The 25,839-nt window shown below is 69.0% G+C and overlaps 10 protein-coding genes across 10 annotated transcripts; 6 read left to right on the top strand and 4 right to left on the bottom strand.

Annotated features, from left to right (window-relative positions):
- Positions 1–254: 254 nt before the first annotated feature.
- On the top strand, positions 255–1,515 carry FA09DRAFT_362616 (P-loop containing nucleoside triphosphate hydrolase protein; the record flags this gene model as incomplete). The annotated part of the gene is made up of 3 exons (XM_025745493.1): positions 255–463; positions 512–960; positions 1,068–1,515. 3 exons carry the CDS (start codon positions 255–257, stop codon positions 1,247–1,249), a joined length of 840 nt encoding a protein of 279 aa, XP_025595829.1. The 3' UTR covers positions 1,250–1,515.
- A 475-nt stretch (positions 1,516–1,990) lies between these two features.
- Positions 1,991–5,223, top strand: FA09DRAFT_331876 (6-phosphofructokinase). The gene is made up of 5 exons (XM_025743217.1): positions 1,991–2,694; positions 2,772–3,760; positions 3,811–4,147; positions 4,198–4,532; positions 4,587–5,223. The coding sequence occupies exons 1-5, from the start codon at positions 2,311–2,313 to the stop codon at positions 4,993–4,995; spliced, it is 2,454 nt and encodes an 817-aa protein (XP_025595828.1). The 5' UTR covers positions 1,991–2,310; the 3' UTR covers positions 4,996–5,223.
- FA09DRAFT_331874 (hypothetical protein) lies at positions 4,697–5,863 on the bottom strand. The gene is made up of 3 exons (XM_025743216.1): positions 5,462–5,863; positions 5,280–5,415; positions 4,697–5,230 (listed from the first exon to the last, which is right to left on the bottom strand). Exons 1-3 carry the CDS (start codon positions 5,849–5,851, stop codon positions 5,127–5,129), a joined length of 630 nt encoding a protein of 209 aa, XP_025595827.1. The 5' UTR covers positions 5,852–5,863; the 3' UTR covers positions 4,697–5,126.
- Positions 5,864–6,028: 165 nt separating this feature from the next.
- On the top strand, positions 6,029–6,637 carry FA09DRAFT_291249 (acyl-CoA N-acyltransferase; the record flags this gene model as incomplete). Its single annotated transcript, XM_025739973.1, has 2 exons — positions 6,029–6,185; positions 6,297–6,637. Coding segments are annotated over 2 exons (498 nt in total), but the record flags the coding sequence as incomplete, so codon positions are not given.
- A 104-nt stretch (positions 6,638–6,741) lies between these two features.
- Positions 6,742–7,160, top strand: FA09DRAFT_132007 (hypothetical protein). Its single transcript, XM_025739081.1, has one exon. It carries the CDS (start codon positions 6,887–6,889, stop codon positions 7,124–7,126), a length of 240 nt encoding a protein of 79 aa, XP_025595825.1. The 5' UTR covers positions 6,742–6,886; the 3' UTR covers positions 7,127–7,160.
- A 923-nt stretch (positions 7,161–8,083) lies between these two features.
- On the top strand, positions 8,084–11,455 carry FA09DRAFT_362611 (hypothetical protein). The gene is made up of 4 exons (XM_025745492.1): positions 8,084–8,793; positions 8,846–8,995; positions 9,194–9,997; positions 10,075–11,455. Exons 1-4 carry the CDS (start codon positions 8,164–8,166, stop codon positions 11,302–11,304), a joined length of 2,814 nt encoding a protein of 937 aa, XP_025595824.1. The 5' UTR covers positions 8,084–8,163; the 3' UTR covers positions 11,305–11,455.
- FA09DRAFT_331869 (oxidoreductase) lies at positions 11,364–12,522 on the bottom strand. Its single transcript, XM_025743215.1, has 5 exons — positions 12,121–12,522; positions 11,851–12,068; positions 11,718–11,797; positions 11,575–11,660; positions 11,364–11,517 (listed from the first exon to the last, which is right to left on the bottom strand). Exons 1-5 carry the CDS (start codon positions 12,489–12,491, stop codon positions 11,496–11,498), a joined length of 777 nt encoding a protein of 258 aa, XP_025595823.1. The 5' UTR covers positions 12,492–12,522; the 3' UTR covers positions 11,364–11,495.
- Positions 12,523–12,739: 217 nt separating this feature from the next.
- FA09DRAFT_331868 (Serine/threonine-protein kinase) lies at positions 12,740–18,611 on the top strand. The gene is made up of 13 exons (XM_025743214.1): positions 12,740–13,285; positions 13,395–15,000; positions 15,054–15,593; positions 15,647–15,821; positions 15,871–15,897; positions 15,951–16,248; positions 16,299–16,617; positions 16,668–17,212; positions 17,269–17,379; positions 17,432–17,630; positions 17,685–17,936; positions 17,991–18,484; positions 18,536–18,611. Exons 1-13 carry the CDS (start codon positions 12,776–12,778, stop codon positions 18,581–18,583), a joined length of 5,124 nt encoding a protein of 1,707 aa, XP_025595822.1. The 5' UTR covers positions 12,740–12,775; the 3' UTR covers positions 18,584–18,611.
- FA09DRAFT_331867 (hypothetical protein) lies at positions 18,363–21,496 on the bottom strand. The gene is made up of 4 exons (XM_025743213.1): positions 21,172–21,496; positions 20,666–21,119; positions 19,682–20,612; positions 18,363–19,624 (listed from the first exon to the last, which is right to left on the bottom strand). The coding sequence occupies exons 1-4, from the start codon at positions 21,444–21,446 to the stop codon at positions 18,594–18,596; spliced, it is 2,691 nt and encodes an 896-aa protein (XP_025595821.1). The 5' UTR covers positions 21,447–21,496; the 3' UTR covers positions 18,363–18,593.
- A 535-nt stretch (positions 21,497–22,031) lies between these two features.
- Positions 22,032–24,451, bottom strand: FA09DRAFT_311714 (SKN1-domain-containing protein). Its single transcript, XM_025740673.1, has 15 exons — positions 24,278–24,451; positions 24,048–24,229; positions 23,934–23,999; positions 23,831–23,885; positions 23,701–23,781; positions 23,602–23,650; positions 23,445–23,554; positions 23,251–23,391; positions 23,051–23,199; positions 22,982–22,997; positions 22,895–22,927; positions 22,807–22,839; positions 22,500–22,737; positions 22,366–22,428; positions 22,032–22,315 (listed from the first exon to the last, which is right to left on the bottom strand). The coding sequence occupies exons 1-15, from the start codon at positions 24,425–24,427 to the stop codon at positions 22,128–22,130; spliced, it is 1,554 nt and encodes a 517-aa protein (XP_025595820.1). The 5' UTR covers positions 24,428–24,451; the 3' UTR covers positions 22,032–22,127.
- Positions 24,452–25,839: the final 1,388 nt, after the last annotated feature.

Raw genomic sequence — 25,839 nt, 5'->3', positions numbered from 1 at the left:
TCGCCGTCACCCCTGCGCGCCTGCACGACGATGGCATCGCCTCGGCCGCTCGGCCCGCCCCCGCACGAGCCGGCCCTTAGCCAAGCCGCCGGCGCTGGCGCGTGAGTGCGTGCGCGCGCGACTCTACTGGCCGCATCCGCGCCGCGCTCCGCCAGCTTGTACGCTGGGCCCCCACGGCGCGCTTAGGTAAGCGCCGCGCAGCCCCGCCTCGCCCTGCGAGCCTGCTCCACTCCTTCACCCCGCACCACGATGCCATGACGCTCAGCCACCTCTCCTTCCCGCTGCCGGCCAGCGACGGCGCCGCACCCGTGCGCCTGGCGCTGCAGCGCGGCGACGTGCTGCTGCTGCGCGGCGTGTCCGGCTGCGGCAAGACGACGCTGCTGCGCCGCATCGCCGGCCTCGAGCCGTGGACGCGCGGCGGCGGCGGCGACGACGACGAGCAGGGCGCCGTGCTGCGTGGCCAGTGAGTGGGCTCCGAGCCGCAGTCATGCACCATCTCATCCTGCGGCAGGCCGGCATCGGCAGCGCCTGCGGCGTACCGCGCCCGCGTCTCGCTCGTGGCGCAGCGCCCGCCGCGCCTGCCCGGCGCCCCGGCGGCGCTGTGGGCCAGCATCTTGGCGTTCGGCGCCAACGCCGACGTGCGCAGCGCTGATGCCGACGAGACGGTGCCGCTGCTCGTGCCGCAGCCGGCGGTCGCGTCCGGCGACGCCTCGTTTGGCGAGCGTCAGGCGCCCGGCTGGCGTCTCAGCGACGTGCCGTGCGCCGCACCTGCCGCACCGGTCGCCCCCACACGCCTGCCTGCGGACCCCGAAGCGCTGCTGGCACGCTGGGGCGCGCCGCCGCGCATCTTCCACGCCGACTGGAGCACGCTGTCGGGCGGCGAGGCGGCGCGTGCGTCGCTGGCCATCTCGCTCGCGCTGCAGCTGCGCCGCGGCGGCGACGGCGTGCTGCTGCTCGATGGTGAGTGGGGCGCGTGGAGGGATGCGAGGTGCTGCTGCATTGCACCGTCTCGCACTCTGCTGTCACTGCTGTGCAGCGTCGGCGGCAGCGCTGACACGCATGCACAGAGCCGACGGCCGCGCTGGACCTGCACACGGCACAGCTGCTCGAGGCCGACCTGCTGGCGAGCGAGCCGCGCCTCACGCTCCTCTGGGTCACGCACGCCGACGCGCAGGCGGTGCGCATCGCGGCGAGCGTGCGCAGCCAGGCGGGGCGCCGCGTCGGGCTGCTGCAGCTGGGCGAGCAATAGCATTGCGTCACAGACGATGCTGGAGTCCGCGATGCTTCATCTCGCCTCTCATAGCCCGACGAGCCCTGCAGCGTGCCTGTCCCTCTCGCCCTTGCCGCCGCCGCCGGCAAAGAGGCGCTCGACCTCTTGGCGCGCCGGCGTGCGCGGCAGCAGGCGGCCGTGCGGCGGCGCACAGAGCGAGGCAAAGGCGGCGTGCAGGTTGCTGTGCTCTGCGTCGGCCAGCATCAGCCAGCACTGCAGATCTGTCACCCTCGCACCACTCACCGCGCCAGCTCTCGGGCGTCTGCGCGCTGCCGGTGCTGATGGCGCGCGCGACGCGGGCGGTGCGGCTCAGCCACGCCTCGGCCGTCTCGCCCTTGCGGCGGCGCATCTGCAGCCGGCGCCGCGCTATCCGCTGCTCTGCGCGCTCCTCGTCGTGTGTGGGCAGCGGCGCGGCGCGCAGGTCGGCGGCCAGCGCCTCGTCGCGGCGGGCGCGGGCGGCGCGTGGGCCGGGCAGCGGCGCAACGGCGACGGGCGGTGCCGGTGCGGCGTAGGGGTCGAGGGGCAGCGCAAGGGCACTGCGCGGCGGCGGCCGGCGAGCGGCCGGGTGCGCGGGCACGAGGCCGAGCTGCAGGTGCACGACGTGGGCGAGGCTCGGCGGCGGCGCGCGCGGTGCGGGTGCGGGTGCGGCGGCGGGCGCCTCGGAGCCGGAGAGGGAGAAGGAGAGCGAGTCGGGCACGGCAGCGTCTGACGCGGGCGGGGCGAGTGCGTGCGGCCAGTGCAGTGCGCTGCTGCTGCTCGACGCCGAGGCGCGCGGGTGGGCACGCTGGGCCGGCATCGTGGTGGTGAGGGCGCAAGAGAGTGGAGGTGTGCGGGGCGTAGCGTGTTGGTCTGGCAGGCGCGTCACGTGCGCTGCCTGAGGCACGGCCCAGCCCCGCGGAAGATCTGCCGCCGCCCGAAGTTACGCCGGCCGTGCGCCGATCCGCTGCGCCCGCTCAGCGGAATCTGGCGCTGATACGCAATCTGGCGCCGGCTCTTGGCTGCCTCTCCTCCACCACATCAACCCCCTACCGACACCTGCCATGGCGCCGCGCATCGCAGTCATGACGTCGGGCGGCGACAGCGCCGGCATGAACGCCGCCGTGCGCGCCGTCGCCAAGAGCGCCATCCTGCGCGGCTGCCAGGCGTGGGTCGTGCGCGAGGGCTGGGAGGGCCTGGTGCGCGGCAACGCCGAGGGCGAGGAAGAGAGCACCGACGGCGACGCCACGCCGCCGCACCCCGAGCCCGAGACACTGCCGCCGAGCGTGGCGCAGCCGCCGGGCACGAGCGAGGCGCGGCGCTGGCGCGGCACGTACGGCCAGGGCGAGCTGCTGCGCGAGGGCGTCGGCGAGGCCGAGGAGCTCGGCCTCAAGGGCAAGTACATCCTGCGCGTCGGCTGGGACGACGTGCGCGGCTGGATGGACCAGGTGCGTGCGGGCCGCAGCGGCGACGGTGCCGTGCGGCGCATACACGCGCTCCAGCACCACTGACACACCCCACGCAGGGCGGCACCCTCATCGGCACGGCGCGCTGCGCGGCGTTCCGCGAGGTGGCCGGGCGGCAGCGCGCGGCGCGCAACCTCATCTCCTGCGGCATCGACGCGCTCGTCGTCTGCGGCGGCGACGGCTCGCTGACGGGCGCAGACCGCCTGCGCGCCGAGTGGCCCGAGCTCGTCGCCGCGCTGCTCGAGCGCGGCGAGATCAGCGCCGAGCAGGCGCAGCGGCACCGGCACCTCAAGATCGTCGGCCTCGTCGGCAGCATCGACAACGACATGGCGACGACGGACATGACGATCGGCGCCGCGACGGCGCTGGCACGCATCTGCGAGGCCGTCGACTCCATCTCCTCCACCGCCGCGAGCCACAGCCGCGCGTTCGTCGTCGAGGTCATGGGCCGCCACTGCGGCTGGCTCGCGCTCATGGCGGGCATCGCGACGGGCGCCGACTATGTCTTCCTGCCCGAGCGCCCGCCGCCGGGCGACTGGCGCGCCGACATGTGCGGCGTGCTGGCGCGCCACCGCGAGATGGGCAAGCGCAAGACGATTGTCATCGTCGCCGAGGGCGCCCTCGCGCGCGACCTCACGCCCATCTCGCCCGACGACATCAAGGCTGTGCTGGCCGAGCGCCTCGGCCTCGACACGCGCGTCACCACGCTCGGCCACACGCAGCGCGGCGGCAAGCCTGTCGCCGCGGACCGCGTGCTCGCGACGCTGCAGGGCGTCGAGGCCGTCGAGGCGCTGCTCGAGGCGACGCCCGAGACGCCCTCCTACGTAATCGGCATCCGCGAGAACAAGATCACGCGCATCGAGCTCATGCATGCCGTGCAGCAGACGCAGCTCGTCGCGCAGCGCATCGAGAAGCAGGACTTTGACGGCGCGCTGGCGCTGCGCGACTCGGAGTTCGCCGAGGGGCTTCGTGCGTTTGATGTCATCTCCAAGATCGACGAGCGCGAGCTGGTGCCGCAGGAGCAGCGCATCAAGATGGGCATCATCCAGTGGGTACGCGTGTGTGTCGCATGCACTGCCTCCGCTGACCGTCTTCCAGCCTTGGCGCACCGGCCGGCGGCATGAACGCGGCAACGCGCACGGCCGTGCGCTACTGCCTGGCGCACGGCCACACGCCCGTCGTCATCCACAACGGCATCCCGGGCCTGCTGGCCGACTCGGTGGCCGAGATCAACTGGCTGCGCGTCGACAACTGGACGACTCGCGGCGGCAGCGAGCTCGGCACGAACCGCGTGCTGCCGGACAGCGACTTTGGCGCCGTCGCCGCCAAGCTGCAGCAGCACAAGATTGAGGGCCTGCTGGTGATTGGCGGCTTCGAGGCGTTCCTGGCGGTGAAGCAGCTCAATGAGCAGCGCGCCAACTACCCGGCCTTCCGCGTGCGTCTGTCGTGCTCAGCCCCGTCGACCACTGCTGAACTTCTGCGCAGATGCCCATCGCCGCGATTCCCGCCACAATCTCCAACAACGTGCCCGTCTCGGAGTTCTCGCTCGGCTCCGACACGTCGCTCAACGCACTCGTGGACGCCTGCGACGCCATCAAGCAGTCGGCGTCGGCGTCGCGCAACCGCACCTTCGTCGTCGAGACGCAGGGCGGCCGCTGCGGCTACGTGGCCGTCATGGGCGCGCTCGCGGCGGGTGCCGTGCTGGTGTACACGCCCGAGCACGGCATCGGGCTGCAGGAGCTCGGCGAGGACGTGGCGTGGCTGAGGCGGCGCTTCGAGCTCGACACGAAGGGCAAGAGTGAGGGTCGGCTGGTCATCCGGTGAGTGCGATGCGATGTCACGGGCCGCGGCGGCACGCTGACGCTGCGACGCAGCAACGAGCGCGCGTCGGACGTGTACACAACCGAGGTCATCACCAAGATCCTCAAGGAGGAGGGCCAGGACCTCTTCGACTCGCGCTCCGCCTCGCTGGGCCACACGCTGCAGGGCGGCACGCCCTCGCCGCTGGACCGCGCGCGCGCCACGCGCCTGGCGATCAAGTGCTGCGAGTTCCTGACGCAGCACGCCCTGGCGCTGCGTAAGGACAGCACTGCGTACGGCGACGCCACGGCCGCCATCATCGCCATCCGCGGCAGCGACGTCGAGTTCGTCGGCGCCAAGGACATGGCGGCGCAGGCCGACATGAAGAACCGGCGCGGCAAGACGGCGTGGTGGCACGGCCTCAAGCGCCTCGCCGAGCTCATGGGCGGCCGCACGGCGCTCAAGGTCGGCGAGAAGCTGTGAGGATGCGTTGTGTGCTGGGTGCCGGCGGTCTCATACTGCCGCCGTGCTGTGCTGTCTCGGTTTCTGCTCTCTCTACGTCACGCCGCGAATGCCATAGATGTCCCGTTGTGCCATTGCCGTGGCCCGGGCCGCTATGCGGCGGGCTGCGCGTCGACACCCAGCAGCTTGGCGAGCTCGGGCACCTCGGTGTGGTCGACGGTGTTGCGCATGCGGTGCGTGTATGCCGGACTGCCGTCTGCCGGCGCCGTCAGCGACGCAGCCAATGAAAGCGGTCCGCCACGCACCTGCATCAACGAGGAACTCGCCGCCGAGCTGCGTGATGTCGCCGCCGCGCCAGATGCCGAGCGGCCCGGAGCGCAGCATCTGGCCCGCGGAGCGCAGCACGAGGCTGGCGGTGCTGTGCTTCTCGAGATACGCCGGCTGTGCCCCGGTCAGCGCTGCCGCGGCACGGGCCCATGCCACGCACCTGCTTCTCGGGCGCGTTGAGCAGCCCGCTCACGCAGCCGAGCGCGCCAAACACCTTGCGCGTCGGGTCGACGACCATCTCGCCGAGCCAGCCGCTGCGCTCCTTGTAGCTGGCAATGCCCCTGGCTTCGCCGTGGCCGACGACGAGCAGCTTGGGGCGCTGCGCGTCGTGCGTGGCGGGCGCCAGCTGCTCCCAGAGCGTGCGGCAGTACTCGATGCACATGCCGCAGTGGTGGTGGCGCACGAGCACGAGCAGCGTCGGCGTGCCCGCGGCGAGGTGCGAGGCCAGCGGCGCCGACGTGCCGGCGGCGTCGAGCACAGGCAGTGCCAGGGCGCGCTGCAGCTCGTCGCGGCTCAGCGGCGCCGTCGAGGGCTCGGACGGAGCGGGCATGGTGAGCGGTGGATGTGGAGGGGAGGACAGGAGCGCACACCCGCTGCCGCACGAGAAGCGTGCGCGTCAAGTGCGCGTCTGGCTTGCTCCTTCTTCTCCTCCTCGCCACCACCTGCAAGCACAAGGCCCACAAGCTCGCCGCCCATGGCCGCTCCCGCTGCGCCGCCGCAGCCGCGCATTTTCCTCACGCCGTACGCCGGCGAGGCACAGCTGCCCGCCATCACGGCGCTCATCGAGCACGAGCTCAGCGAGCCGTACAACGTCTACACCTACCGCTACTTCCTCCACGCCTGGCCGCAGTTCTGCTTCCTCGCCTGGGCCGAGCAGGAGGCGAGTGCGGCGACGGCAGACAGTAATGCGTCAGACAGCGATGCGGACAGCCATGCGGTCAGCGATGATGCGGACAGCGATGCGGACAGCGATGCCTCGTCGCAGCTCTCGGCAGACTCGGCGGCGGCCGCCTCCACCGCCCGCACCCGCGCCACGCCCATCGGCGTCGTCGTGTCGAAGCTCGAGCCGCACCGCGGGCAGCAGCTGCGCGGCTACATTGCCATGCTCAGCGTCGCGCCCGGCTGGCGCGGCCGCCGCGTGGCCACGCGCCTCGTGCACCTCACCGTGCGTGCGCTGCACGCCGCCGGCGCCGCCGAGGTCGTGCTCGAGACCGAGGTCGACAACGTGGCGTCGCTGGCGCTGTACGAGTCCTTCGGCTTCATCCGCGAGAAGCGCCTGTTCCGCTTCTACATGAACGGCAAGGACTGCTTCCGCCTGCTGCTGCCCGTGCCGCCGGCGCTCGTGCATGCCGACGGCGAGGCCACTGCGGCCTACGGTGTGCCTGCCGCACAGCACGGCGTGCCTGCGTAGCAGCGGCGCTGTACAATCTTCTGCCCGTCCCGGCTCTCTACGACACTCGCGCAGCATGCTGCATCCGACCAAGGGTGGTCGCAGCGACAGAGGCCTGCACGTCGCGCTGCAGCTCGACACAGAAGCTGCGGCCTGCTGGACCATGCCTTCGCCAGCTGGCAGCGCCCTGTGCAGATGCAGCCGTCGCGCAGCTTGCCTAGCACGGGCAGCACAGGCGTCGCGCCGACGCCACACGCCTCACCGCCTTCTTCGAGGGCAACGGCGGCCAGCTGCCAATCTCAGGCGCTTGTAGTTGTTCTCACCGCGCCTGAGCCGCCCGCCTGCGCCTTCGTACCTGGCAGCTCCTGGAGATCGCAGCGAGATCCCAGCGCGAGCTCGCTATTGCCATCAGTCCGTGCAACCGAGCTGGCCTGACGTGCGCGCGCCTTACGTATCAGCGCAAGCCTCGCGCCAGATGTTCAACCGCCGTGATGATGCAATCTCACTGGGACGTAATACATTCGCGTGCCGGCGCCTGCTGAGAGTCCTTGGACGAAGCGACGCAGGACGCTTGCGCGGTCCCGCAGCGCGACTTTAAGCCTCGCTCCTGTCGTTCTGGTTGGCTCCGCTGCTGCGCTTTTGCTCTCATAATCTCCTCACGACCAGTCTCGGTCTCGGCCGGCTGCGCTGAAATACTTGATCGTCCGCTTCGGCGGCAGCAGCTGGGAGAGATCGAGACGAACGCACGGCACGCGTCAAGACGCATGATGCGTCTGACACGCATGACCTGCCTGCTTAGGTGCTGGTGAGCCAACTGGGCCTACAGCAGCGGCCTTTCTGCCGGTCGCTGGGCTTTTGAGATGCCAGTGGCATCCTGATTGCGGCTGCTCAAGAGGTTTGTGGCTTGCAGAGCCGAGAGGTGCGCCCGGAATGCGCGTCGGAGCCGGGAGCACGGCCGGAGCTGAGCCGGCGGCAGCGCAGGTCCGCCGGCGCGGCTGTGGTGTTGCAGAGCAGGCGGCCACGTCTCAGTAGTGTGCCCGTACGGCCTCCCATAGCACGAGACGCTGGCGATGACTAGGCTTGGCGGCGATGAGGGAGCCAGGGGCCCACGCAGGCGGGCGCTGTCCCGGTCGGCGGGGGCGTGACGCGGTGCGTGCCGCTGTGCAGCATGCGGCAAGCGTGAGCGGGCTGGCGCTGACGCGGGCGGGCGGGCGGGCGGGCTGCCTCTCTGCGGCCGTCTCTGCCGCTGCAGGGCCGCGCAGCACCGCGCAGCGCCGCGATCGTCTGCCCCCTGCAAGGGAAGTGCCGGCGCGCGCGCGCTGCAGCAGCAGAGCGGGCCAGCACCTGACGCGCCAGTTTTGTGCGGCAGCGGCACTTCGCATCCGCCGCCATCACCCTGACCCCCACCACACCACACCACACTCCACACCACACACGCACACACACACACACACCCACACACCCCGGCCGCGATGGTCAAGACGTCGGCGCGCGGCTGCGACGCATGCACGCTGCTGCGCTCCAACCACCTCAGCGTGCGCATGCGCATGAGCTGCGCCCACGACACCGACGAGGTGTACGCCGGCGCGTGCCACCTCTGCGCCAACTTTGCCCTCGCCACGCACCCCGACTCGCCGCTGCCGCTGCGCTGCACGACGCTCTTCACGCGCCGCAAGCCCGGCGAGCCCAAGAAGAAGTGCGTGCGCGCCGCCGCCTTCACCACGCACGACGGCGCACGCACCCTCACGCCCGCCGAGGTGCTCGCCGGCGCCGAGGCCATGATGGGCCTCAAGCCCGAGCACCGCCGCGAGCTCATGCTCGTCGACGGCAAGAGCCGCAAGCCCGAGCACGAGAAGCGCAAGCGCAAGCCCAAGGCCGGCGGCGCGCCCGGCGGCGGCGGCGACGGCGCCAGCGGCAGCACGGCGCCGGCGCGCAAGCTCAAGCTCGTCGGCAGCCGCGCACTGCCGCCGGTGCCGGGCGCGCCGCCGTACGACGACGACGAAGAGGAGGAGGAGGACGAGCTGTACGAGTCGGACGGGCACGGCGACGAGAGCGGCGACGCCGACGTCGAGAACAGCCGCTTCGACCCGCTGGCGCTCTACGTGAGTGGCGCGCTGCGTGCCGCGTGCATCTGGGTGCTGACAGCCGCCGCAGACGACGTCCACTGGCGGCGCCGCCAGCAGCAGCAGTGCAGCAGCGCCCTCGCCGGTGCCGGGCGGCTCGGGCGAGCGCGCGCGGCCGCGCAAACGGGCGCGCAACGAGTCGGGCGCGGCAGACGGCGACGGCCTGCTGCCCCAGGCGCACGTGAGTGTGCCGTGTGATGGCGGAGAGAGGGGTGGCGCGAGGGCGCGGCCACACGTGCGCACTGGTAGCAGAGGCTCTCTCTGCGGCACGAAGTGTGTTTGCTTGGCGCCGCAAGGTGTAGCTTCGCCGGGCAGAGCACGCGCAGATGGTGCTCCACCCGTGTGTCCTACACAGCCGCTGACCCTCTCTGCGCCATAGTCCGAGTCGCCGCCGCCCGACCTCGACGACGATGCGCCTGCGGCCTTCTTTCCGCGTCCGCTCCCTCCGCATGTGCCGTCCAAAGCGCCGCTGCCTCTGCTCCTCCGCTACTCGCCCGGGCTCGGCCCCTCGCCGCCGCAGCCGGCCGCCGTGCCAGCACTGTCGCAGGCCGGCGCCGTGCCAGTGCCGCCGGAGCCTGTCGCTGCGCCGGAGCCTGCAGATGTCGCCACCTCGCCTGCCGCTGCGCTGCCTGCGCCTGGCGCGACAGGTCCGGCGCCCGCAGCTCTGCCGGCGGCGCCGCCAGCGGCCACGGCTGCCGGCGCAGCCTCGGCAAAGCCGCCGCGTGTGCCGTGGAACAAGGGCCTGGGCAAGGGCCGCCGCAGAAAGGACAAGGATGCCACGCCGCTGCTGCCGCCGGCGCCGCCCGTCGTGACGCAGACGGCAGGCATGCCGATCTCTCATCGCCGCGCGCCAGAAGGCGAGCCCCACTCCCTCATGTCGCGGCCGCGCGGCCAAGTGTCATTCGAGCAGCTGCGCGTGCATTACGGCGTGGGCGGCGACAGGTCGTTCTTCTATGCGCCTCTCAAGCGCCTGTGGGTGCAGGAGAACGACAACCGCTTCGAGCTCGCCCCCAAGCAGGAGTTCCTCGACGACGAATGGTGGCCCGAGGGCCCGGCGGCCTGCACGCTGTCGCCGTCTGACTGGCAGGAGTTCATTGAAGGAGAGGCGCCGGCGCTGCCAAAGATCATCCGCGGCACCGGCGATGGCAAGGCGCTCTGCGCGACGGCGCTCAAGACGCTCAATGTGAGATGCTGATGCGAGGTGCTGGCGCTGCACCCTGGCTGACTGGGTCTGCTCCCTGCCTTGCGCCGCCCGCTCAGGTCCGACTGCACATCAAAGACGTGCCGCCGGGCCGCTGGTACCCGTTCGTGCTGACGGACTTTTTCGAGCCGCGCATGAAGGATGATCGCCGTGCGAACCCGCTGGGCTATCCCGTGCGCAAGGGCGACGACGAGACGCGCAGACCAAAGGGCATCGTGTGGCCGGCGGACCCGTCGGGCCTGTCGCTGCGGCTGGGCATTCCGCGCGCCAAGGAGCCGAGAAAGAGCATGCTGCCGCTGCGCGAGTGGGACGCGTACTCGGCCTGGTGGCAGCCGCTCTACGCGGACGTCGAGACGCCGCACTATCTGCCTGATCGCGTCGAGGGCCGCGGTGCCAAGCGCAAGACGGTCCGCGAGATCGACGAGATCCGCCGGCACGACACGGACAACTACTCGTACCTCGGCGAGGGCGAGTACAACGAGCGCGTCGGGCTGGGCTGGTACCCGTTCGGCTGGAGCCCGCCGACATGGCAGGACAGAACGTACCAGCGGCCCGGCGAGCCCATTGAGCTCAAGGAGACGAGCGATCTGCTGCTCGTGCTGAGCAAGCAGGTTGCCGGCGGCTTCTTCGGCGGCTTCCGCATCGGCGGCGCCGGTCTCGTTGGCGAGGGCGATGCCGACGATAAGGAGCGCGCAGACGAGCAGCAGATGGCGCGCCGCGCCAAGCGCGCAGCCGCACGGGGGGATTGCGAGCCCGACAATCCCTACCTCGACTCCGACTATGAGTACAGCGGCTCTGACCCCGAGTCTTCCACCGACGTAGACGACGGTGCCGACGAGGAAGCAGCCGACGAGCCGCGCGCTCGCCCGGCCGTGCCTGAGCCTGAGAAGAGCGACCAGGCTGCGGCGACCAGCGACCAGGCTGCCGCGCCGGCGAGCGACAAGGGCGCCGCGCCAGCAAGCGACAAGGGCGCCGCGCAAGGTGCAGCAAGTGACGAGGTCGCCGCTGCACTCGATGCCAGCGCCTCAATCCCACCGCCCGCCAAGACTCCGGCTCCACTGGCTGCCAGCAGCCCATCCGCCGCGCCCGCTGGCGCTGCACCCGCCCAGAACGGCTCCGGCGCCGACGATGCGCGTGCACACGACCCCATCTCCGCCAAGCTCGCCGAGGCGGCAGAGGGTGCAGCTGGGCCCGGCACACCCGCCGGCACGCCGAGTGCTGCGCCCGCCGGCGCCGCTGCCAAAACCAACTCTGCCGCCACGCCGCCCATGACTGCGGCGCCGGCGTAGCCCTGTGCTCTTCCATCACTTCAGCCTCGAGCCAGCAAGGCTCTCGCGCCGAAAGCACTCGCACATCCCGCGGGCAAGGCTCCACATTCGCGTGTCCACACACACACACACTCTACATGTACAGTACAAAAATTGATGATACCACAGCTGCACGTCCGCGACAGGCCAAGGCCAGCAGATCCTTGCGATGCTCAGAACTTCTCCGGCGCGGGACTGCGGAGCGACGCGCGTCAGCAGAGGTCACACGGAGCTGCGCCAGGGCTGACGCACCGCAGGTCGAGCTCCTGGGTATAGACGTCGCGCGGCTGGTAGGCGAGATGCAGGTACTCGGCAGCGAGGTTGTCCGGCTTCATGCGCTGCACAGCACTGCCATCAGCGGGGGCAGCATGCTGAGGCCCTGCGGCAGTGCTCACCTGGTCTGCGCTCTTGGCGGGGCCGGCCATGCTGCTCACACGCTCCGTGTCGATCATGCCGTCGATGATGATGTGCGCCGCTGCAGACGGGAGATGAGCAGACGTGGTGCGAGCAGCCACTCCTAGTGCTCACAGTGCACGCCGTCGCGCCCGTGCTCGCGCGCGATGGCCTGCGAGAGCATGCGCAGCCCGGCCTTGGCGGCGGCGAAGCCGGCGAACATCTCGCTGCCGCGCAGCGCCGAGGTGGCACCGCTGTAGAGCAGCACGCCGCGCGACTCGCGCGCGTCGGCCGGCGCCTCGGCGGCGAGGAAGATGCGCAGGAGCGCCTGGCTGAAGGTGTGGGCGCCGATGCTGCGCGATTGCCGTCAGCGGCGAGGCTGGCTGATGGCATTCTTGCACTCACACCTGCACCTCGAACGCCTCGCGCACGTGCTCCTCGCTCCAGTCGAGGTACTTGCGCATGCCGAAGCCGCCCGTCGGGTTCCAGACGCCGGCCCACGGGCGCGCCTCGGGCCACGCCGCCTGCGCGTCGGCGACGAAGCGCGCCACGTCTGCGCTGCGCGAGGCATCGACGCTCCACGCGCGCGCCAGCGGCGTGGCGCCGGGCTGCTGCGGCACGGCGGCGTTGATCTCGTCGGCGAGCGCCGAGGGCAGCGTGCGCGACGCGAGCGCGACGGGGTGGCCGGCGCGCGCAAAGGCGTGCGCCAGCGACGCGCCCGTGCCCGGGCCGGCGCCGAGGATGAGCACGGTGCGCTTGGCGGCAGCAGCAGACATGGCGGAGGGTAGGCGAGTGATGGTGTTGGGTGGTGGTGGTTATGTCGCAAGCACGGCAAGGCGAAGCGGGGCAAGGCTTCGCTCCGCGCACGGCCCCGCCAGGCTTATGTCCGCGCCTCCGGACGTACGGCCACGGCGCCGCGGGAGGCGGGAGGCGGGAGGCGGGAGGCGGACTCGCTGCTCGCTGCTGCACCCGCTCGCTCCGTCTCGCTGTCACGGCGGCCGCTGCGTCTCGACCACCACCACCTCCACACACCAACACCGCCTGCACTCTCCGCTGCAGCATGGCGCCGCCGCCGCCCAGCTCGCCGGCGCCTGCGGCCGCGCCGTCGCCCGCCGAGCTGCTCGAGCTGCAGGCGACGGAGCTCGAGGCGCTGGCCAGCATCCTCGGCGACGACATGTGCGCCGCGCCCACGGCCTCGGCCTGGCACGCCAAGGACGCCGCCGCCGCGCCGCAGGAGCACGACGTGCTGCTGCGCCCGTCGACCGAGCCGCTGCGCCCGCACCTCGCCGTCGTGCTGCGCCTGCGCCTGCCGCGCCGCTACCCGCTCGTCGCGCCCATCTTCACGCTCCCCGCCGACGCACGCACGCGCGGCATCAGCGACGCCCAGCGCACCGAGCTCGCGGCGCTGCTGGGCCGCCGCAGCCGCGAGCTGCTCGGCGCCGAGATGGTCTGGGAGCTCGTCGAGTGCGCCGCAGAGTGGCTCGACGCGCACAACACCGTCACGCTCGAGTCCGACGCCGTGCTGAGCCTCGAGCAGGAGCGCGACGTGCGCGCCCGCGAGGCCGCCGAGGTGAGTGCGGCGGGCCGTTGGAATCGTGGAAGACTAGCGCCAGACTGGCAGCCAGTCATACGTGCTGCTCTGGCAGTATTATGCACACGCTGACTCTGCCATCGGGCAGGCATCGCGCGCCCAGGCGTCGGCCGAGTCGGAGCGCGCCGCCGCCGCCGAGGCTGAGCGCGCTCGCAAGCTGGCGCAGCTCATCGAGGAGCAGGCAGCTCTGCGTGAGCAGGCTTTGGAGCAGGAGCGCAACCGTAAGCGCGCTGCCGCCGCTGCGGCCGCATCGCCGGTCAAGCCGTCCGACGGCGTGCGCTCGCCGGGCGTGTCGCGCGACAGCAGCTGGGCCGAGGCGAGCGCGCCGCTTGCGGCCGGCACGGTGCGCTTCCTCGATGCCATTGAGTGGCACGACGGCGTTGTGCACGTAGTGCGCGTCGGCGCACTGCTGGAGCAGTCGCGTCTGTGCCGCGTGCACCTCGCCTCTCCCGTCGAGGAGCCGCACGCGGGCCAGCCAGAGCGCAGCGAGGCCGTAGCGCCCTGGCGCGTCGAGGTGTACCCCGTCGAGAGTCCGCACTACTCTCTCGTCAACGGCCGCAGGCAGCTCGAGGAGATCGAGTGGGAGCTTGATCGGCTGCGCGCCGTCAAGCACAGCAGCCTGCTCGAGATCGTCGGCTGCGCGCTTGTCTACGCCGATGCCGAGGCACCTCGAGCTGGGCCGTCTACGCTTCCGCTTGTGCCCGATGCACCGCGCGGACGGCAGCTGCTAGTGCTCCGGCAGCCAGCGCCGGGTCCGTCTGCGGCTCAGCTGCTCGATCTTGGCACCAGTCTGCCGTGGTCACGGGTCAGGACGCATCTCGCTTGCCTGCTCGAGGCGCTGCTCGTGCTGCACAGCAACAACATCATCCATCGCGGCATCTCGCTGTCGCACGTCTGCCTGGGCCCGGGAGGACAGGTCAGTCTCGCTGCTGCGGGCTATGTGCAGCGCCTCCGCGAGCTCGACGCAGCGCATCCATTCTGCCCCAACGCGTCTATCGACGCCGAAGAGGGGTTGCCGACGGACTGGCTCGCCCCCGAATGTAGCGAGAAGCGCGTCTATTCTCGCAAGGTCGATGTCTGGGACCTCGCAGTCGTCACTCTGCAGCTCGTGCTCGGCAGCGCCATCATCGGCGAGCACGAGCAGCCTGAAGATGCGCTGGCCAGCGCAGAAGCCGCTGCAGCGCTGCCGCCACACGCTCGGCAGTTCCTGGCAGGCATGCTCGAGCGCGCAACGAAGCGGCGGCCTCTTGCTGGAGAAGTGCTGACCCGGCTGCAGGAGGTCATCGAGTATGAAGACAGTTTGCAGTCCGGCAGTGCAACCCAGGCTCCCGCCCGTGCGGGCGCAGCTGCCGCCAATGGCCGCGCCATCGTTGCTGCGGTCGGCAAGGCACCAACCAAGCTTGGGCTGCGACAGAGCGAGGACGAGCAGGCTGCGCCGCGACCCGGCAGCTTCTGGCAGCTGCGCCACGCCACAACGCCGCGCGTCTCTGGCGGCGTGAGCCGCTATCAGAGCGACTTTGACGAGCTGGAGCTGCTCGGCAGAGGCTCGTATGGCTCGGTGTTCAAGAGTCGGAATCGTCTCGATGGGCGCGCCTACGCCATCAAGAAGATCAAGCTATCGAGCTCGCAAGAGAACGACGAACGCACGCTGCGTGAGATCACTGCGCTTTCGCGTCTCGACCACGCGCACATTGGTACGTGGCCAGAGCTAGGGGATGCGTACAATAAGGCTGATGGGCGACAACAGTGCGCTACGTCACTTGCTGGATCCAGGAGGACGATGCAACCACGGGCAGCTCCTCGACGGACTCGAGCGAGATGATGTCGACGTCGCGCTCACAGCCGACAAGCGCCGACGCATCGTTTCATGTCGGCTTCCGCGACGATGACTTTCTCTCCGTCGGGCACGATGCTTTCTCGCGCGGCGCAGATGACATCCACTTTGGCGACGACGACGACTCGGAGTCCGACGAAGACAGCGACGATGACGAGTCGGCCACAGACAGCTCGGACGAGAGCAGCAGTGGTGGCGGCGGTCTGCTGGCTACGCGAGCCCTGACGCCGACACTCTCCTCGCGCCGAGAGCCCAGCCGCCGGCGCAACGACCTTTCGCGCCGCCAGGCATCTGGAGCTCGGGAAGCGGCGACACCTACGAGGCCTCGCTGGCTCTACGTGCAGATGGAGCTGGTGGAGAACTTGACGCTGCGCGAGACAATTGACCGCGGCATGACGGTCGACGAGGCGTGGCGGCTCTTCAGGCAGATCGTCGAGGCGCTCGTGCACATCCGTGAGCCGTGCGATGTGGCCTCGGGCTGATCGTTCCGCTGACACGCAAAACAGACTCACTTGGCATCATCCACCGTGACCTGAAGCCATCCAACATCTTGATCGAAAGCGGAGGCAGCATCAAGATCGGCGACTTTGGCCTCGCCACGACGGCACAGCATGCGAATGCCGACGGTGTGGCTGCCTATGGAACGGCAGAGGACCTCAGCGCCAGCGCCGATCTGACGGGGTAGGTTGTCTTTTGCTCTTCCAACCTGCTGCTCTGACACTTAGCGCAGTGATGTCGGCACGAACCTCTACATTGCGTGAGCCAGCATGCGCCGGTGCCTGTCGCTATCCTGCTGACGACCTACTCAAGCCCTGAGGTCCTTCGCACAGGCGGCAACATCCGCTACGACGCCAAGGTCGATCTGTACGCCGCGGGCATCATATTCTTCGAGATGCTTGCCGCCCAGCGCGTGTACCAGACGGGCATGGAGCGTGCCGGCGTGCTGCGCCAGCTGCGTGGTGCCGACGTCTGCCTCCCATCGGGCTGGCCAGAGGCGCAACTGGTGCAGCAGACGAAGATCATCCGCTGGCTGCTCGACCACGACCCTGCCAAGCGGCCGTCTCCCATTGAGCTACTCAAGAGCGATCTGCTGCCGGCCAAGCTGGAGGTGAGAGATGCGAGGGCACTTGCGTTGTGACGTATGCTGACTCTCCGCAGGACGAAGTGCTGGCCGAGTGCATGCGTCTGATGGCCAATCCGTCCAGCGCGTACAATCACCAGCTTCTCGAGGCTCTCTTCACCCGCGAAGAGGCAGAAGACATCCGGCTGGCGCGCGACTTTACCTTTGACGCCGGCACCGAGGACGCTGCAGGGCAAGATCACCGTCTGGTGGGCGTCATTTGCGACCACCTGCGGAGCATCTTCCAGCGGCACGGCGCCGTCGAGCTCGAGACGCCGCTGCTCGTGCCGCCAAACGGTCTCTACGACGAAAAGCATCCCGTCGAGCTGCTTGACAAGACGGGCCGCATGGTGCAGTGTAAGCTCTGGTCGTGGTCTGATCTTGTGCACAGCTGACCGCCTGACCAGTGCCGTACGACTTGCTCGTGCCCTTTGCGCGCCTCGCTGCACGCACCGAGAACCAACGTCTCAAGCGCTTCGTCATGTCGCCTGTGTATCGCCCAAATGTGCTCGGACAGCCGCGATCGCTGCTTGAGATCGACGTCGACATCGTCTCGCCGGACGACACAAGCGCTGCCGAGGGCGAGATGCTCGCCATGGTCGACGAGATTCTCGAGACTACGCCCGGCCTCGCGGCAGACGACTGGGTGGTGCTCATCTCGCACTCCGACGTGCTCGAGCTCGCACTCGAGCGTGTGCCGCGCAAGCATCACGCTGCCGTCGCATCTGCTGTGGCAGGCATCTCGAGCCGCGTTGGCGTCGGCGCCTCGCGCACTAAGCTGCTTGAACTCGGGTTGCCGCGCTCGGTCATCGAAGAGCTCGAGGCCTTTGGCGTGTCCGGCGATGTAGCCGAGGTGCACACGCGCCTCGAGCGCCTGGTCGCCATCGATCTCAGACCAAAGCTCAGCCATGCTGTCGCTCAGCTCAACGATGTGATCCAGGCCGCACGTAGCGTGAGTGCAAAGCGCGCAGCATGCACGCAATTGCGGCTGAATCGACTTTGCATCAGTTCGGCGCCCAGAGGCGCTTCCTCTTCACGCCTCTTCTGACGCCGAACAGCTTCTATCGAGGGGGTGTGCACTTCCAGGTCGTTCGTGCAAACAAGCGTCGAGACGTCCTGGTGAGTGCTTCCGCAGCTTTCGTCCATGACCGTGGACTGACACGGCCCTTAGGCATCTGGCGGCCGCTATGACTGGCTGTTGCGCAAGTTCGCCAACCCGACTGCCTCTCGACCGATGCCTCATGCCGTCGGCCTTCAGCTCGCGGCCGGCCGCATCGCCCTCGCGCTGGCACGACACCAGGAGAGCGCAGTGGCGCGCCACCGACCGGAAGAAGAACGCTCCTTTGGCCTCTGGACGCCGCGACGCTGCGGTGAGTGTGCAAAACTTACCGCGTCTGCACACGCTCACTGAGCCCTTTCGTCAGATGTCTACGTGGCTGCGAGCACCGCTGGCCTTTTGCAGCAGAGGATGGAGCTCTGTCGCGAGCTCTGGGCTGCCGGCATCAGTGCGGACCTGGCGTACGAGCACGCCGTGTCCGAGTCGCCCGACGTGCTGGCAGCCATGTGCCGTGCCGAAGGCATCCTCTACCTCGTGCTGCAGCGGTCGGAGCATGCGCCGACGTGCAAGGTGCGCTCCATTGTGCAGAACGACTTTGAGGAGGTTCCGCGCCATGAACGTGAGTGTCAGCGCGGTGCGGCGAGATGGCGATCGTGCTGATCACGGCCTGCAGTGTGCAACTGGCTCGCGGAGCAGATCACGAGACAGCGCAACCTCGACATCGCAAGCTCCACTGTGCCCGTGGTGGGTCATCGCGGGTCCAATCACCCGTTCGCCAATGCCGGCGCAGGCGGGTCCCACGGGCCTGGCGCCAACGCCGCGCACGCCACTCCTGGCCAGCACCACGGAAACCCCAATGCGCTGGCCCTGAGCAACGTGCAGCTCGTGCTGCCCGAGCGCGCCCCAACCAGCGCGCGCAAGGCGGAGCGGCAGGGTAACGAGCGCCGCATGCGCACGCAGCATCTGCCGGCCGTGTCCAAGGCCGCCAAGCGCGTGCTGCAGCTGTCAGACGACGCGCGGGCGCTGCCGGTCGTCGCCGTCGACCTGGGCGGCGCCTCGTTCCGCAAGCTCTGTGCTGCCACGTACGCGCGCGAGCGCATTGAAGGCGGCGAGGAGCGCGAGTATATCAAGCAGATTCTCGAGCACATCGCCGAGCTGGGCAAATGCGTGAGTGGCTCCGTCGCGTCGCCCGCACGCTGTCGCTAATGACCTTCGCAGTGGCTCTACTCGATCCGCGACGAGGAGGCGGCGCTCGTACACGGTTGAGCACTGTAATCTATTGCATCACCGCCTCGGCAGACACGAGCTGCGGAGCCGGCAGGTCCCGGGCTGGCTGCGCCAGGCGCAGCAGAGAAGGTCCGTCGGGTGATGGCGATGCTCGCGCTACGTCGGCCTCTGGCGCCGAGGCCAGCTCGCGCGCAAAGTCGGGCGGCAGAAAAGGCGCAAGCTCGAGGCGCAGACCTGCCAGCTGCCCTCGCCGAGAGCGCTCGCTAAGCTCGTCGCGGCCCGACGACGCTGCCAGCTTCTCGACAGGCGCCGTGTCCAGGCCGCTGGCTGCAAGGAGCGTGCGCAACAGCTGGGCGTCGGATGCTTGCACGTCGCCTGCTGCCAGCCACTCGCGCACAAAGGCGCTGAGCGCGTCTTTTGTCAGCTCCGCGTTGCCCCAGCCGAGCCCGCCAGCGTGCACGCGTCTTGCCAGCGATGACAGGGCTCGGAGAAGCGGCTCGGAAGCGCGAGACGGATCGTCTGATCGAGGCTGCGCATCTGAGGCCATGCTTCTCGCGGTCATTGCAGCGCCTGCAGCTTGTGCTATCCACGGCGCCATGCTGCGTCGGTAGATGTCGAGCAACGCCGACTGGACGCTCGCGAACGCGTCGGTGCCTGCAGATGGCGGCCAAAGCGCCTCCCGGAATGTGCGCGAGGCAGCCAGGCCAGCGGCCAGACGGCCGAGAGATCGTGCTCGTTCTTCTTGTGGCTCGATCCCGGCGAGCGTCTCGGCCAAGAGGGCCTCTAGAGCGGCGAGCAGCTTCGCACTCATGCGGGCCACGATCTCGCTGCGGAGCACTTCGTGTGCCGATGGCATCGTAGCCTCTTCTGCACCTCCGCCCCGCCGTTGTCGATGCGCGCGCCGGGCATACGAGGTCACGTCTGCGCCGGCAGCGATGGCAGCAGCCTCAACGGCGGCCAAGGAGGCGTCCAGCGAGGCGGTCCGCTGTGCCAGGCGCATTGACAGCGATGGTGCAGATGAAGATGAGGCATGCGGTTGTGACGACTCTGCTGGCAAATCGAACAGGAAGGCGAGCGGCGCTGCGAGGCCTCTGTCAGCTGGCGTGCAAGGACCACGCCGGCGCTTGGTGCACTCACTTATCTCGACCGCTGGCTGCGTGGTCGCAGTGCGCGCGCCAAGCTCGACGGCAGCCACGACGCGGCCGACCTGCATCTCGACGACGCGCAGGCTCTGCTGCGCCAGGCGCTCAAGAAGCACATCTGCGAACGCCACGTACTCGCTTCGCGTCACGCGTTTTCGCTCGCCGGCAAGCGCACGGACTTCATGCCGTGCAGTCTTGTCCGCCGACTGCACCGCTGCCTGAGCGTGACCCAGGGCCTGCACAGTGCCGAGCCGTTGCACAAGCGTGTCTATCCGTGCGAGGAACGTCGCCCGCGTGGCCTCTGCCCACGCCGCGATCTGCGTCTCTGCGCTGGACGACTCGCTGGCCGACTCTGCGACAACGTGTCCGCGCACGCTGGCGGGCAGATGCGCGATCAGGCTTGCACTGGGCATCGTCTGCAGGGCGGTCATGGCCGAAGGCGGGAATGATGGTCGTATCGCTGCCTGCGACTGCACGGCGAAGCCATAGCTCGACTTGCGGCGGCTGTCCCGTGGCGATCGCGAAGCGGGCGGACTGACTGCAGCCATGCTGCCATCGGCGGCAGGGTCTGGCAGCGCAAGGACGCTGAGGAGTTCTGCGATATGGGACGGCGTGCCCGGCGCGCTCGACGTAAAGGCCCGACGCGCCTGGACGAGAGTCGAGCTGTAGGCTCGCAGCGCGGCGGAGAGCGTGACCGTCGTGTTCTGCGCGGTGAGGGCCTTGTCGATGCCGTCCTGACGGCACTGCAGGAGCAGCCCGAGCAGCTTCGCGCTGTCGCCTGATGAGAGCAGACTGCTGCACAGCAGCAGCGTCATCGTCTCGGAGTAGCTGCCGACGCGCTCGAGCGCTGCCGAGACGAGCGCCGAGATGCGCAGCCGCAGCGGGGCCAGCGCCTCGTGCTGCGCGGCCACGTACGGGAAGAGGCGCTGCGACAGGGGCGTCAGCGCTGAGAGGGCATGGCCAGGCCTGCCACACGCACCTGCACGTCGGCGTCCATCTGCTGACATGCCTGCCAGGCAGCGTCGGCCAGCCGCGCAATCCAGCTTGCGCGCAGGAGTGCAGCCGGCTCAACGGCGCCCGGCTGCTGCGCCTCGCCGCGCGGCGCCGCGGACGTCGCCTCATCGCCGGCCGGCGCGATGGCCTCCCACAGCACGCCGGGCGCCTCCTGCACAAGACGCAGGCTCGCCGCCATCTGCACCAGCTGCGCCGCCTGCCGCTCCTCGGCGCGTTCGCCATCATCACGCCGGCTCGACGCTGTGCCGCGCGATGCGGGCGCTGCAGAGTCGGCGCCCGCGTGCACGGCAGAGAGGTGCGTGACGAGCGAGGTGGAGCTGGCGCCCATCGAGATGATCGTGTCGGCGGTGGTGAGCATGTCGCGGTAGCGCTCCGAGACGAGGCTGCGCAGGTCCTGCTGCAGAGCCGCGTGTGCCGTGCTGCAGCGGCGGGTCAGCCATGCGTCCGTTGCGTGCCCACGGCGTCACGCACCCGACGCGCTCGGCCCATGCCGTCGCCTCGCGCACGCCCATGCGCTCCAGCACCACGTCGGCGTCGCCCACGGCCATCGGGTCGAGTGCCGGCGCTGCTGCGCCCGACGGCGGCGCGGTGAGCGAGCTAAGCGACGCCAGCGAGCCGTTGAGCGACGAGTTGAGCGCCGCGGTGCGCGCGTGGCGGCGGCGCGGCGGCGACGACGTGGACGCGGCGCTGTGCTCGCTCGCCGCCGCGAGGCTGGCGATGCTGGAGCGGCCCGCGCGCACGGACATGGCGGCGAGGCTCCGGTGCTGGACGGAGTGGGTGAAGCTGCGGCGCGGAGGAGGAGGTGGGCGTCGGGAAGCACGAGGCGTGCGCCGCACGGACGCGCCGGATGAAGCGTGGTAGCTCAGCACACGCGTCGTCCTGCCGTGCGGCTGCAGACTGCTCTTGCGCCGAGATTCGCTCATCAACTGAACCTGCGAGCAATGCAGTCCCATGGAAGATGAAACAAATCCTAAGCTACTCATTTGGTACCTCCGAACTCGGCTTGCATGCGGCTCAAGCTCGATGCTGCGGACGAGAGGTAGACAGAGGCTGTCAGGCGTGCCTGAGCCGTGCCGTGCCGTGCCGCCGCGCGCCGTGCGCGCATCAGCCCGATGCGCCGCGCTGCTGCCGCTCGCCGCGCGGTTCGTTTGCACTCGGCATACGCACAGGCCCTGAGCGCGCACAGACTGAGGGTTGGTTCCTATGCTGAAATAGACGCCAGGAGTCTGTCGAGAACAAAACCACGGGCAGAGAGGGGATCGCAGCACGAGCGATAGCATTTCGTGAACTAGGCGCGTAGGAATCGCACCTGGGCGACTCGAACGACAGATAGACAGAGCAAGGGAAGATAGAAGGAGCAGAGGCAGCCCAGAGAGCGAGAGATACATGATGAAAGCGCTTACGACTTTCCTCGTCATCGGACCGCGCTAGGCGGCCGTGGCCGACGCGCGCTCGCGGCCAGGATACTTGCGCGGCTCGACGTCGCACCCGCCGGAGTACAGGCGGTTGCGCGGCCAGTCTTGCTCGAAGCCGCCGACGTCGCGAGTGTTGCCCCATGTCGTGAGGTTTGAGTTCGTGTAGGCCTCGAGGTGTTTCTGGATGTAGTCGGCCGTTGCTGCAGTCTCGGGTGAGCATGCGGCGAAGGCCGGCGCACGCCAGACTCACGGAAGTTCGGCGGGTCGCAGCCGACGTTGATCTTGTCCGGCGGCTGATAGATGCGCACGTAGTCTGCAAGAGGAGGGCGTGTGCTACAGCGTCAGTGGAGGTTAGAAGTTCAGGCGGACACCTCAGCGACTTACCGACGCTCATCGTCGCTGGGAACGTGAGCTTGTCAAAGTCGACGTAGCCGAAGCCGCTCGAGAGCGCCAGGTTGAGAATAAGATACATCGGCTCCTCGGGAATGGTGCGCGCGCTGATCTGAGCGCGTGCGTCTGCGCCGACGGCGGCAGCGTTCATCCGCCAAGCCAGCTTGCCGTCGAGATACCAGGTGATGTAGGCGCCGTCGGACTCGAGGCCGGGCACGTACTCGAAGCCGTACTGATTGAGGGGGGGGGGGGCGGGGTTCAGCGACTTCAGCGAAATGTGCGTCGCAGCTGGTGCACTCACTGTGCTGAAGGTTCCTCCCGAGAGCTCGTACGCCTACGCGCGCTTTGTGATGAGCCCAATGCGAGAGCACTCGGCTTCCAGGACTCACATCTTGATTAGTATCGGCCACGCCCGATGCACTCTGGAAAGACTAGCGTCAGATGAGGCGAGAGGGCTTCGAGCCATTGGGCCTCACTTGTTGGAGCACGTTGCTGATTAGAGGATGTAAGCAGGGAGCGCAGTCGGGGAGCGAAAAGCGGCTCACCCTCGGTATGAGTTGATGCGGAATGTGGGGTCATATCCTTGCCACTCGGTGCCGCTGGCGTTGTTGAGCCAGTAGCCGGCGTTGAAAGGCGCGAACTGTCCACTCAAGCTGACGTCTCCGCGCTCGTTTGAGACTTGCGCTTCGAAGACCTGAAGCCGACGGATGAGCAAAGTTGCGAAGGTGTGCCGCGCGCGTCTCACATCGATCTCGGGCGCTGAGCGGCCAACGTACGAGCCGTCCGATCTAGTAGGCCCTGGGTGATCGTCGCCGGAGCACGTACAGGCCGAGAGACGCTGTCCTGGGAGCCAGCTGACACTCGTCGTGTCGTACTTGTCATTGAACTGCGGCGACGGCTTAGCGGAGCGACAGCGAATGACTGCATGCGTTTACGCACCACAGTCTCTCCGCCGCTCTGCAGCGCTGAGATCGGGCCGAGTCCGTCTGGGTTCGTCTGATTGATGAGCGTACCGGTGTCGCACGTGTCATAGCTGTAGGGCCACATGCCTGGTACGTGTCAGTCTGGCTCGACGCGCGAGGGCTGCGAAGCTTACCCTCTGTCGTCGCGCCATAGTTGGCGCGGCCGAGGTTGCCCATTGTCCACTATCAATACATGAGCAGGAAGCTTGCGAAGGAAAGACCTCTCGACTCACCGCGGCGGGCCACCAACCGCTTACTTGCGGGCTGCCCGGCAGGCGCACGCTGACCTCGAAGAAGCCGCCGGTGAAGCAGAACTGCGGCAGTGTCAGCGGAGTGCGGGCTGTGCGTCGCGTGTGGGCGCACCTGGTTCCAAGTCGTCAGCTGGCCGCTGCGGAAGTTGAGGTTGTGAATCGCGTCTCTGGCGCAGAGGGTAAGCGAGAGTCACGGCGATGCGCGGCGGACTTACTCGGACGCCGTGATGTGCAGGGCACCATCGCTCGTCGTGACGGCGGCCGGGTCGTACCACTCGTAGCTGAAGGAGTGTCAGCGCATGTGAGAAGCGTGGGTGGATGCGACGCACTCTCCCGTGCCGTGCGCCCAGAGGTCGACGGCGGTCCAGAACGGGTCGTCGCCGGGATAGAAGGAGCGGCCGTCGAGGTTGAACTCGTCGGAGAAGACGAGCACGAGGTCCTGGCCCGTTGTGCCCTTAATTTTGTACAGCGCGGGGTCCGTGTCGGGGTCGATGAGGTCGGAGCGCATGCCCTGATGCGGAGTCAGCCTTGCACGCAGATCCGCTGCCGTGCCACTCACCATCGACTCAAACGTCGGCACCTGGCCCGTCGAGTTGGTGCCGCCGAGGCCGAAGCCGCCGCGGTGGCCCTCCTGCGGCGAGAGGAAGTAGTGGAACACGAGCGGATAGCCCATGAACAGCGCGAGCACGGCGCCGACGAGGATAAGCATCGTGCCGCCGTTGAGCAGCGCACGTAGGCCGAGCGCGCCCGTCGAGCGTCTGTGCAGGTCAGTAGCACGTCGCAGCTGCGGAGCTACTTGCACTCACCCCGGCATGTCCTTCTCCGGGTCGTGCAGGTAATCATCGTCTTCGACCGCGTCCACATTCCAGCGACCTAGATTATGTTCCTCCCATCCCGTGGTGCCCATCGTCTTGCCCTTGATAGACGCCGACGCGTAGCTCCCGCCGGGTAGCGTGGAGCACAGCGACGAGGCGTCGATGGCCGCAGGGACCTCGGGCAGCGCCGAGCCCTTGGCGACGGCGAGAGTGGGGCCGTATGGCGAAGAAGGCGGCCGTCCGCTGGCCCAGCGGCGCGGTGCCGGCGGCTGCGCGGGCGCACGCAGCACGTGGGTGGTGTGCTCGCTGGCGCTCGAGCCGCTGGCGCCGTCCATGAGCGGCATGCCGGTGCCCAGGCCGGTCGAGTCTTCGGAGCTGCTCGCCGACGGCGGGCCGAGGGCGATGCCCGGCGGCGGCGTGACAACGATGTGGTGGCGCGGGCGGTGTGCGGCGCTGCTGGCGCGTGACGGCGGCGCTGACAGATCGTCGGGCTGCGACACGGCGCTGTAGCTCGACGACGCCATCGGGTGCAGACAGAGGAAGAGAGCAGACGGAGGTGTGGTGGTGAGAAGGAGGGGCGCGAGAGGGATCTGCGAGAAGAGTCGTGAGGTGAGAGGCGCTGCCGCGAGCTTGACTGGCGCCATGCCCGAACGAGGCGGCGGCGAGAGTGCTTGCTTCCAGTCTGCTCGCCGGAGAAGGTGCGACGGCCGGCCACCTGCAGCGCCCTTCTCGGTACCACAGCACTCGTGTCGTGGCGTGTCCTAGCCGTCGATCGCGCTCACAGCCACATCGCCAGCACTGCTGCTCTCCTGCCGGTGAGGGCGGGCGCCGAGCGTTGTGCGTCTGTGTCACTGGGCCGCGAGGGGCTTGATTGATGGGTGCGAGAAGGCACGCCGCCGCCGGCCGGCTGTCTCGCGCAGATGAGCTCGCTGCGGCAGCGGGGCCCAGGCACGGCGTCGAGCGGCTCGAAATAGACATGAGCGCTCTGCGAGGGGCGCCCGTGGGGGCACGCAGCGGCGGCAAGCTCTCTGCTCATTTTGTTGCGCCGCCGCGCGTCAATGAGGGCGGATGGACCCCTGAGGGACGGAGCGCGTTGTCGTATATCAGCTGTGCTGGCTGTCTAGAGCTAGAATATTCTGCCAGTATCCAGCCATACGCCAACACAGCGGGGCTGCCGCTGCGGCACCAATTGCCAGGGAGACAAAGAACTCAGGGTTAGGGTTAGGGTTAGGGTTAGGGTTAGGGTTAGGGTTAGGGTTAGGGTTAGGGTTAGGGTTAGGGTTAGGGTTAGGGTTAGGGTTAGGGT

The sequence above is a fragment of the Tilletiopsis washingtonensis genome (genome assembly GCF_003144115.1).
Source record: "Tilletiopsis washingtonensis strain MCA 4186 unplaced genomic scaffold FA09scaffold_21, whole genome shotgun sequence".
Lineage (NCBI taxonomy): Eukaryota > Fungi > Basidiomycota > Exobasidiomycetes > Entylomatales > Tilletiopsis > Tilletiopsis washingtonensis.
The sequence above is the reverse complement of the archived record's forward strand: the minus strand, read 5'-3'. Positions and strand labels throughout refer to the sequence as shown.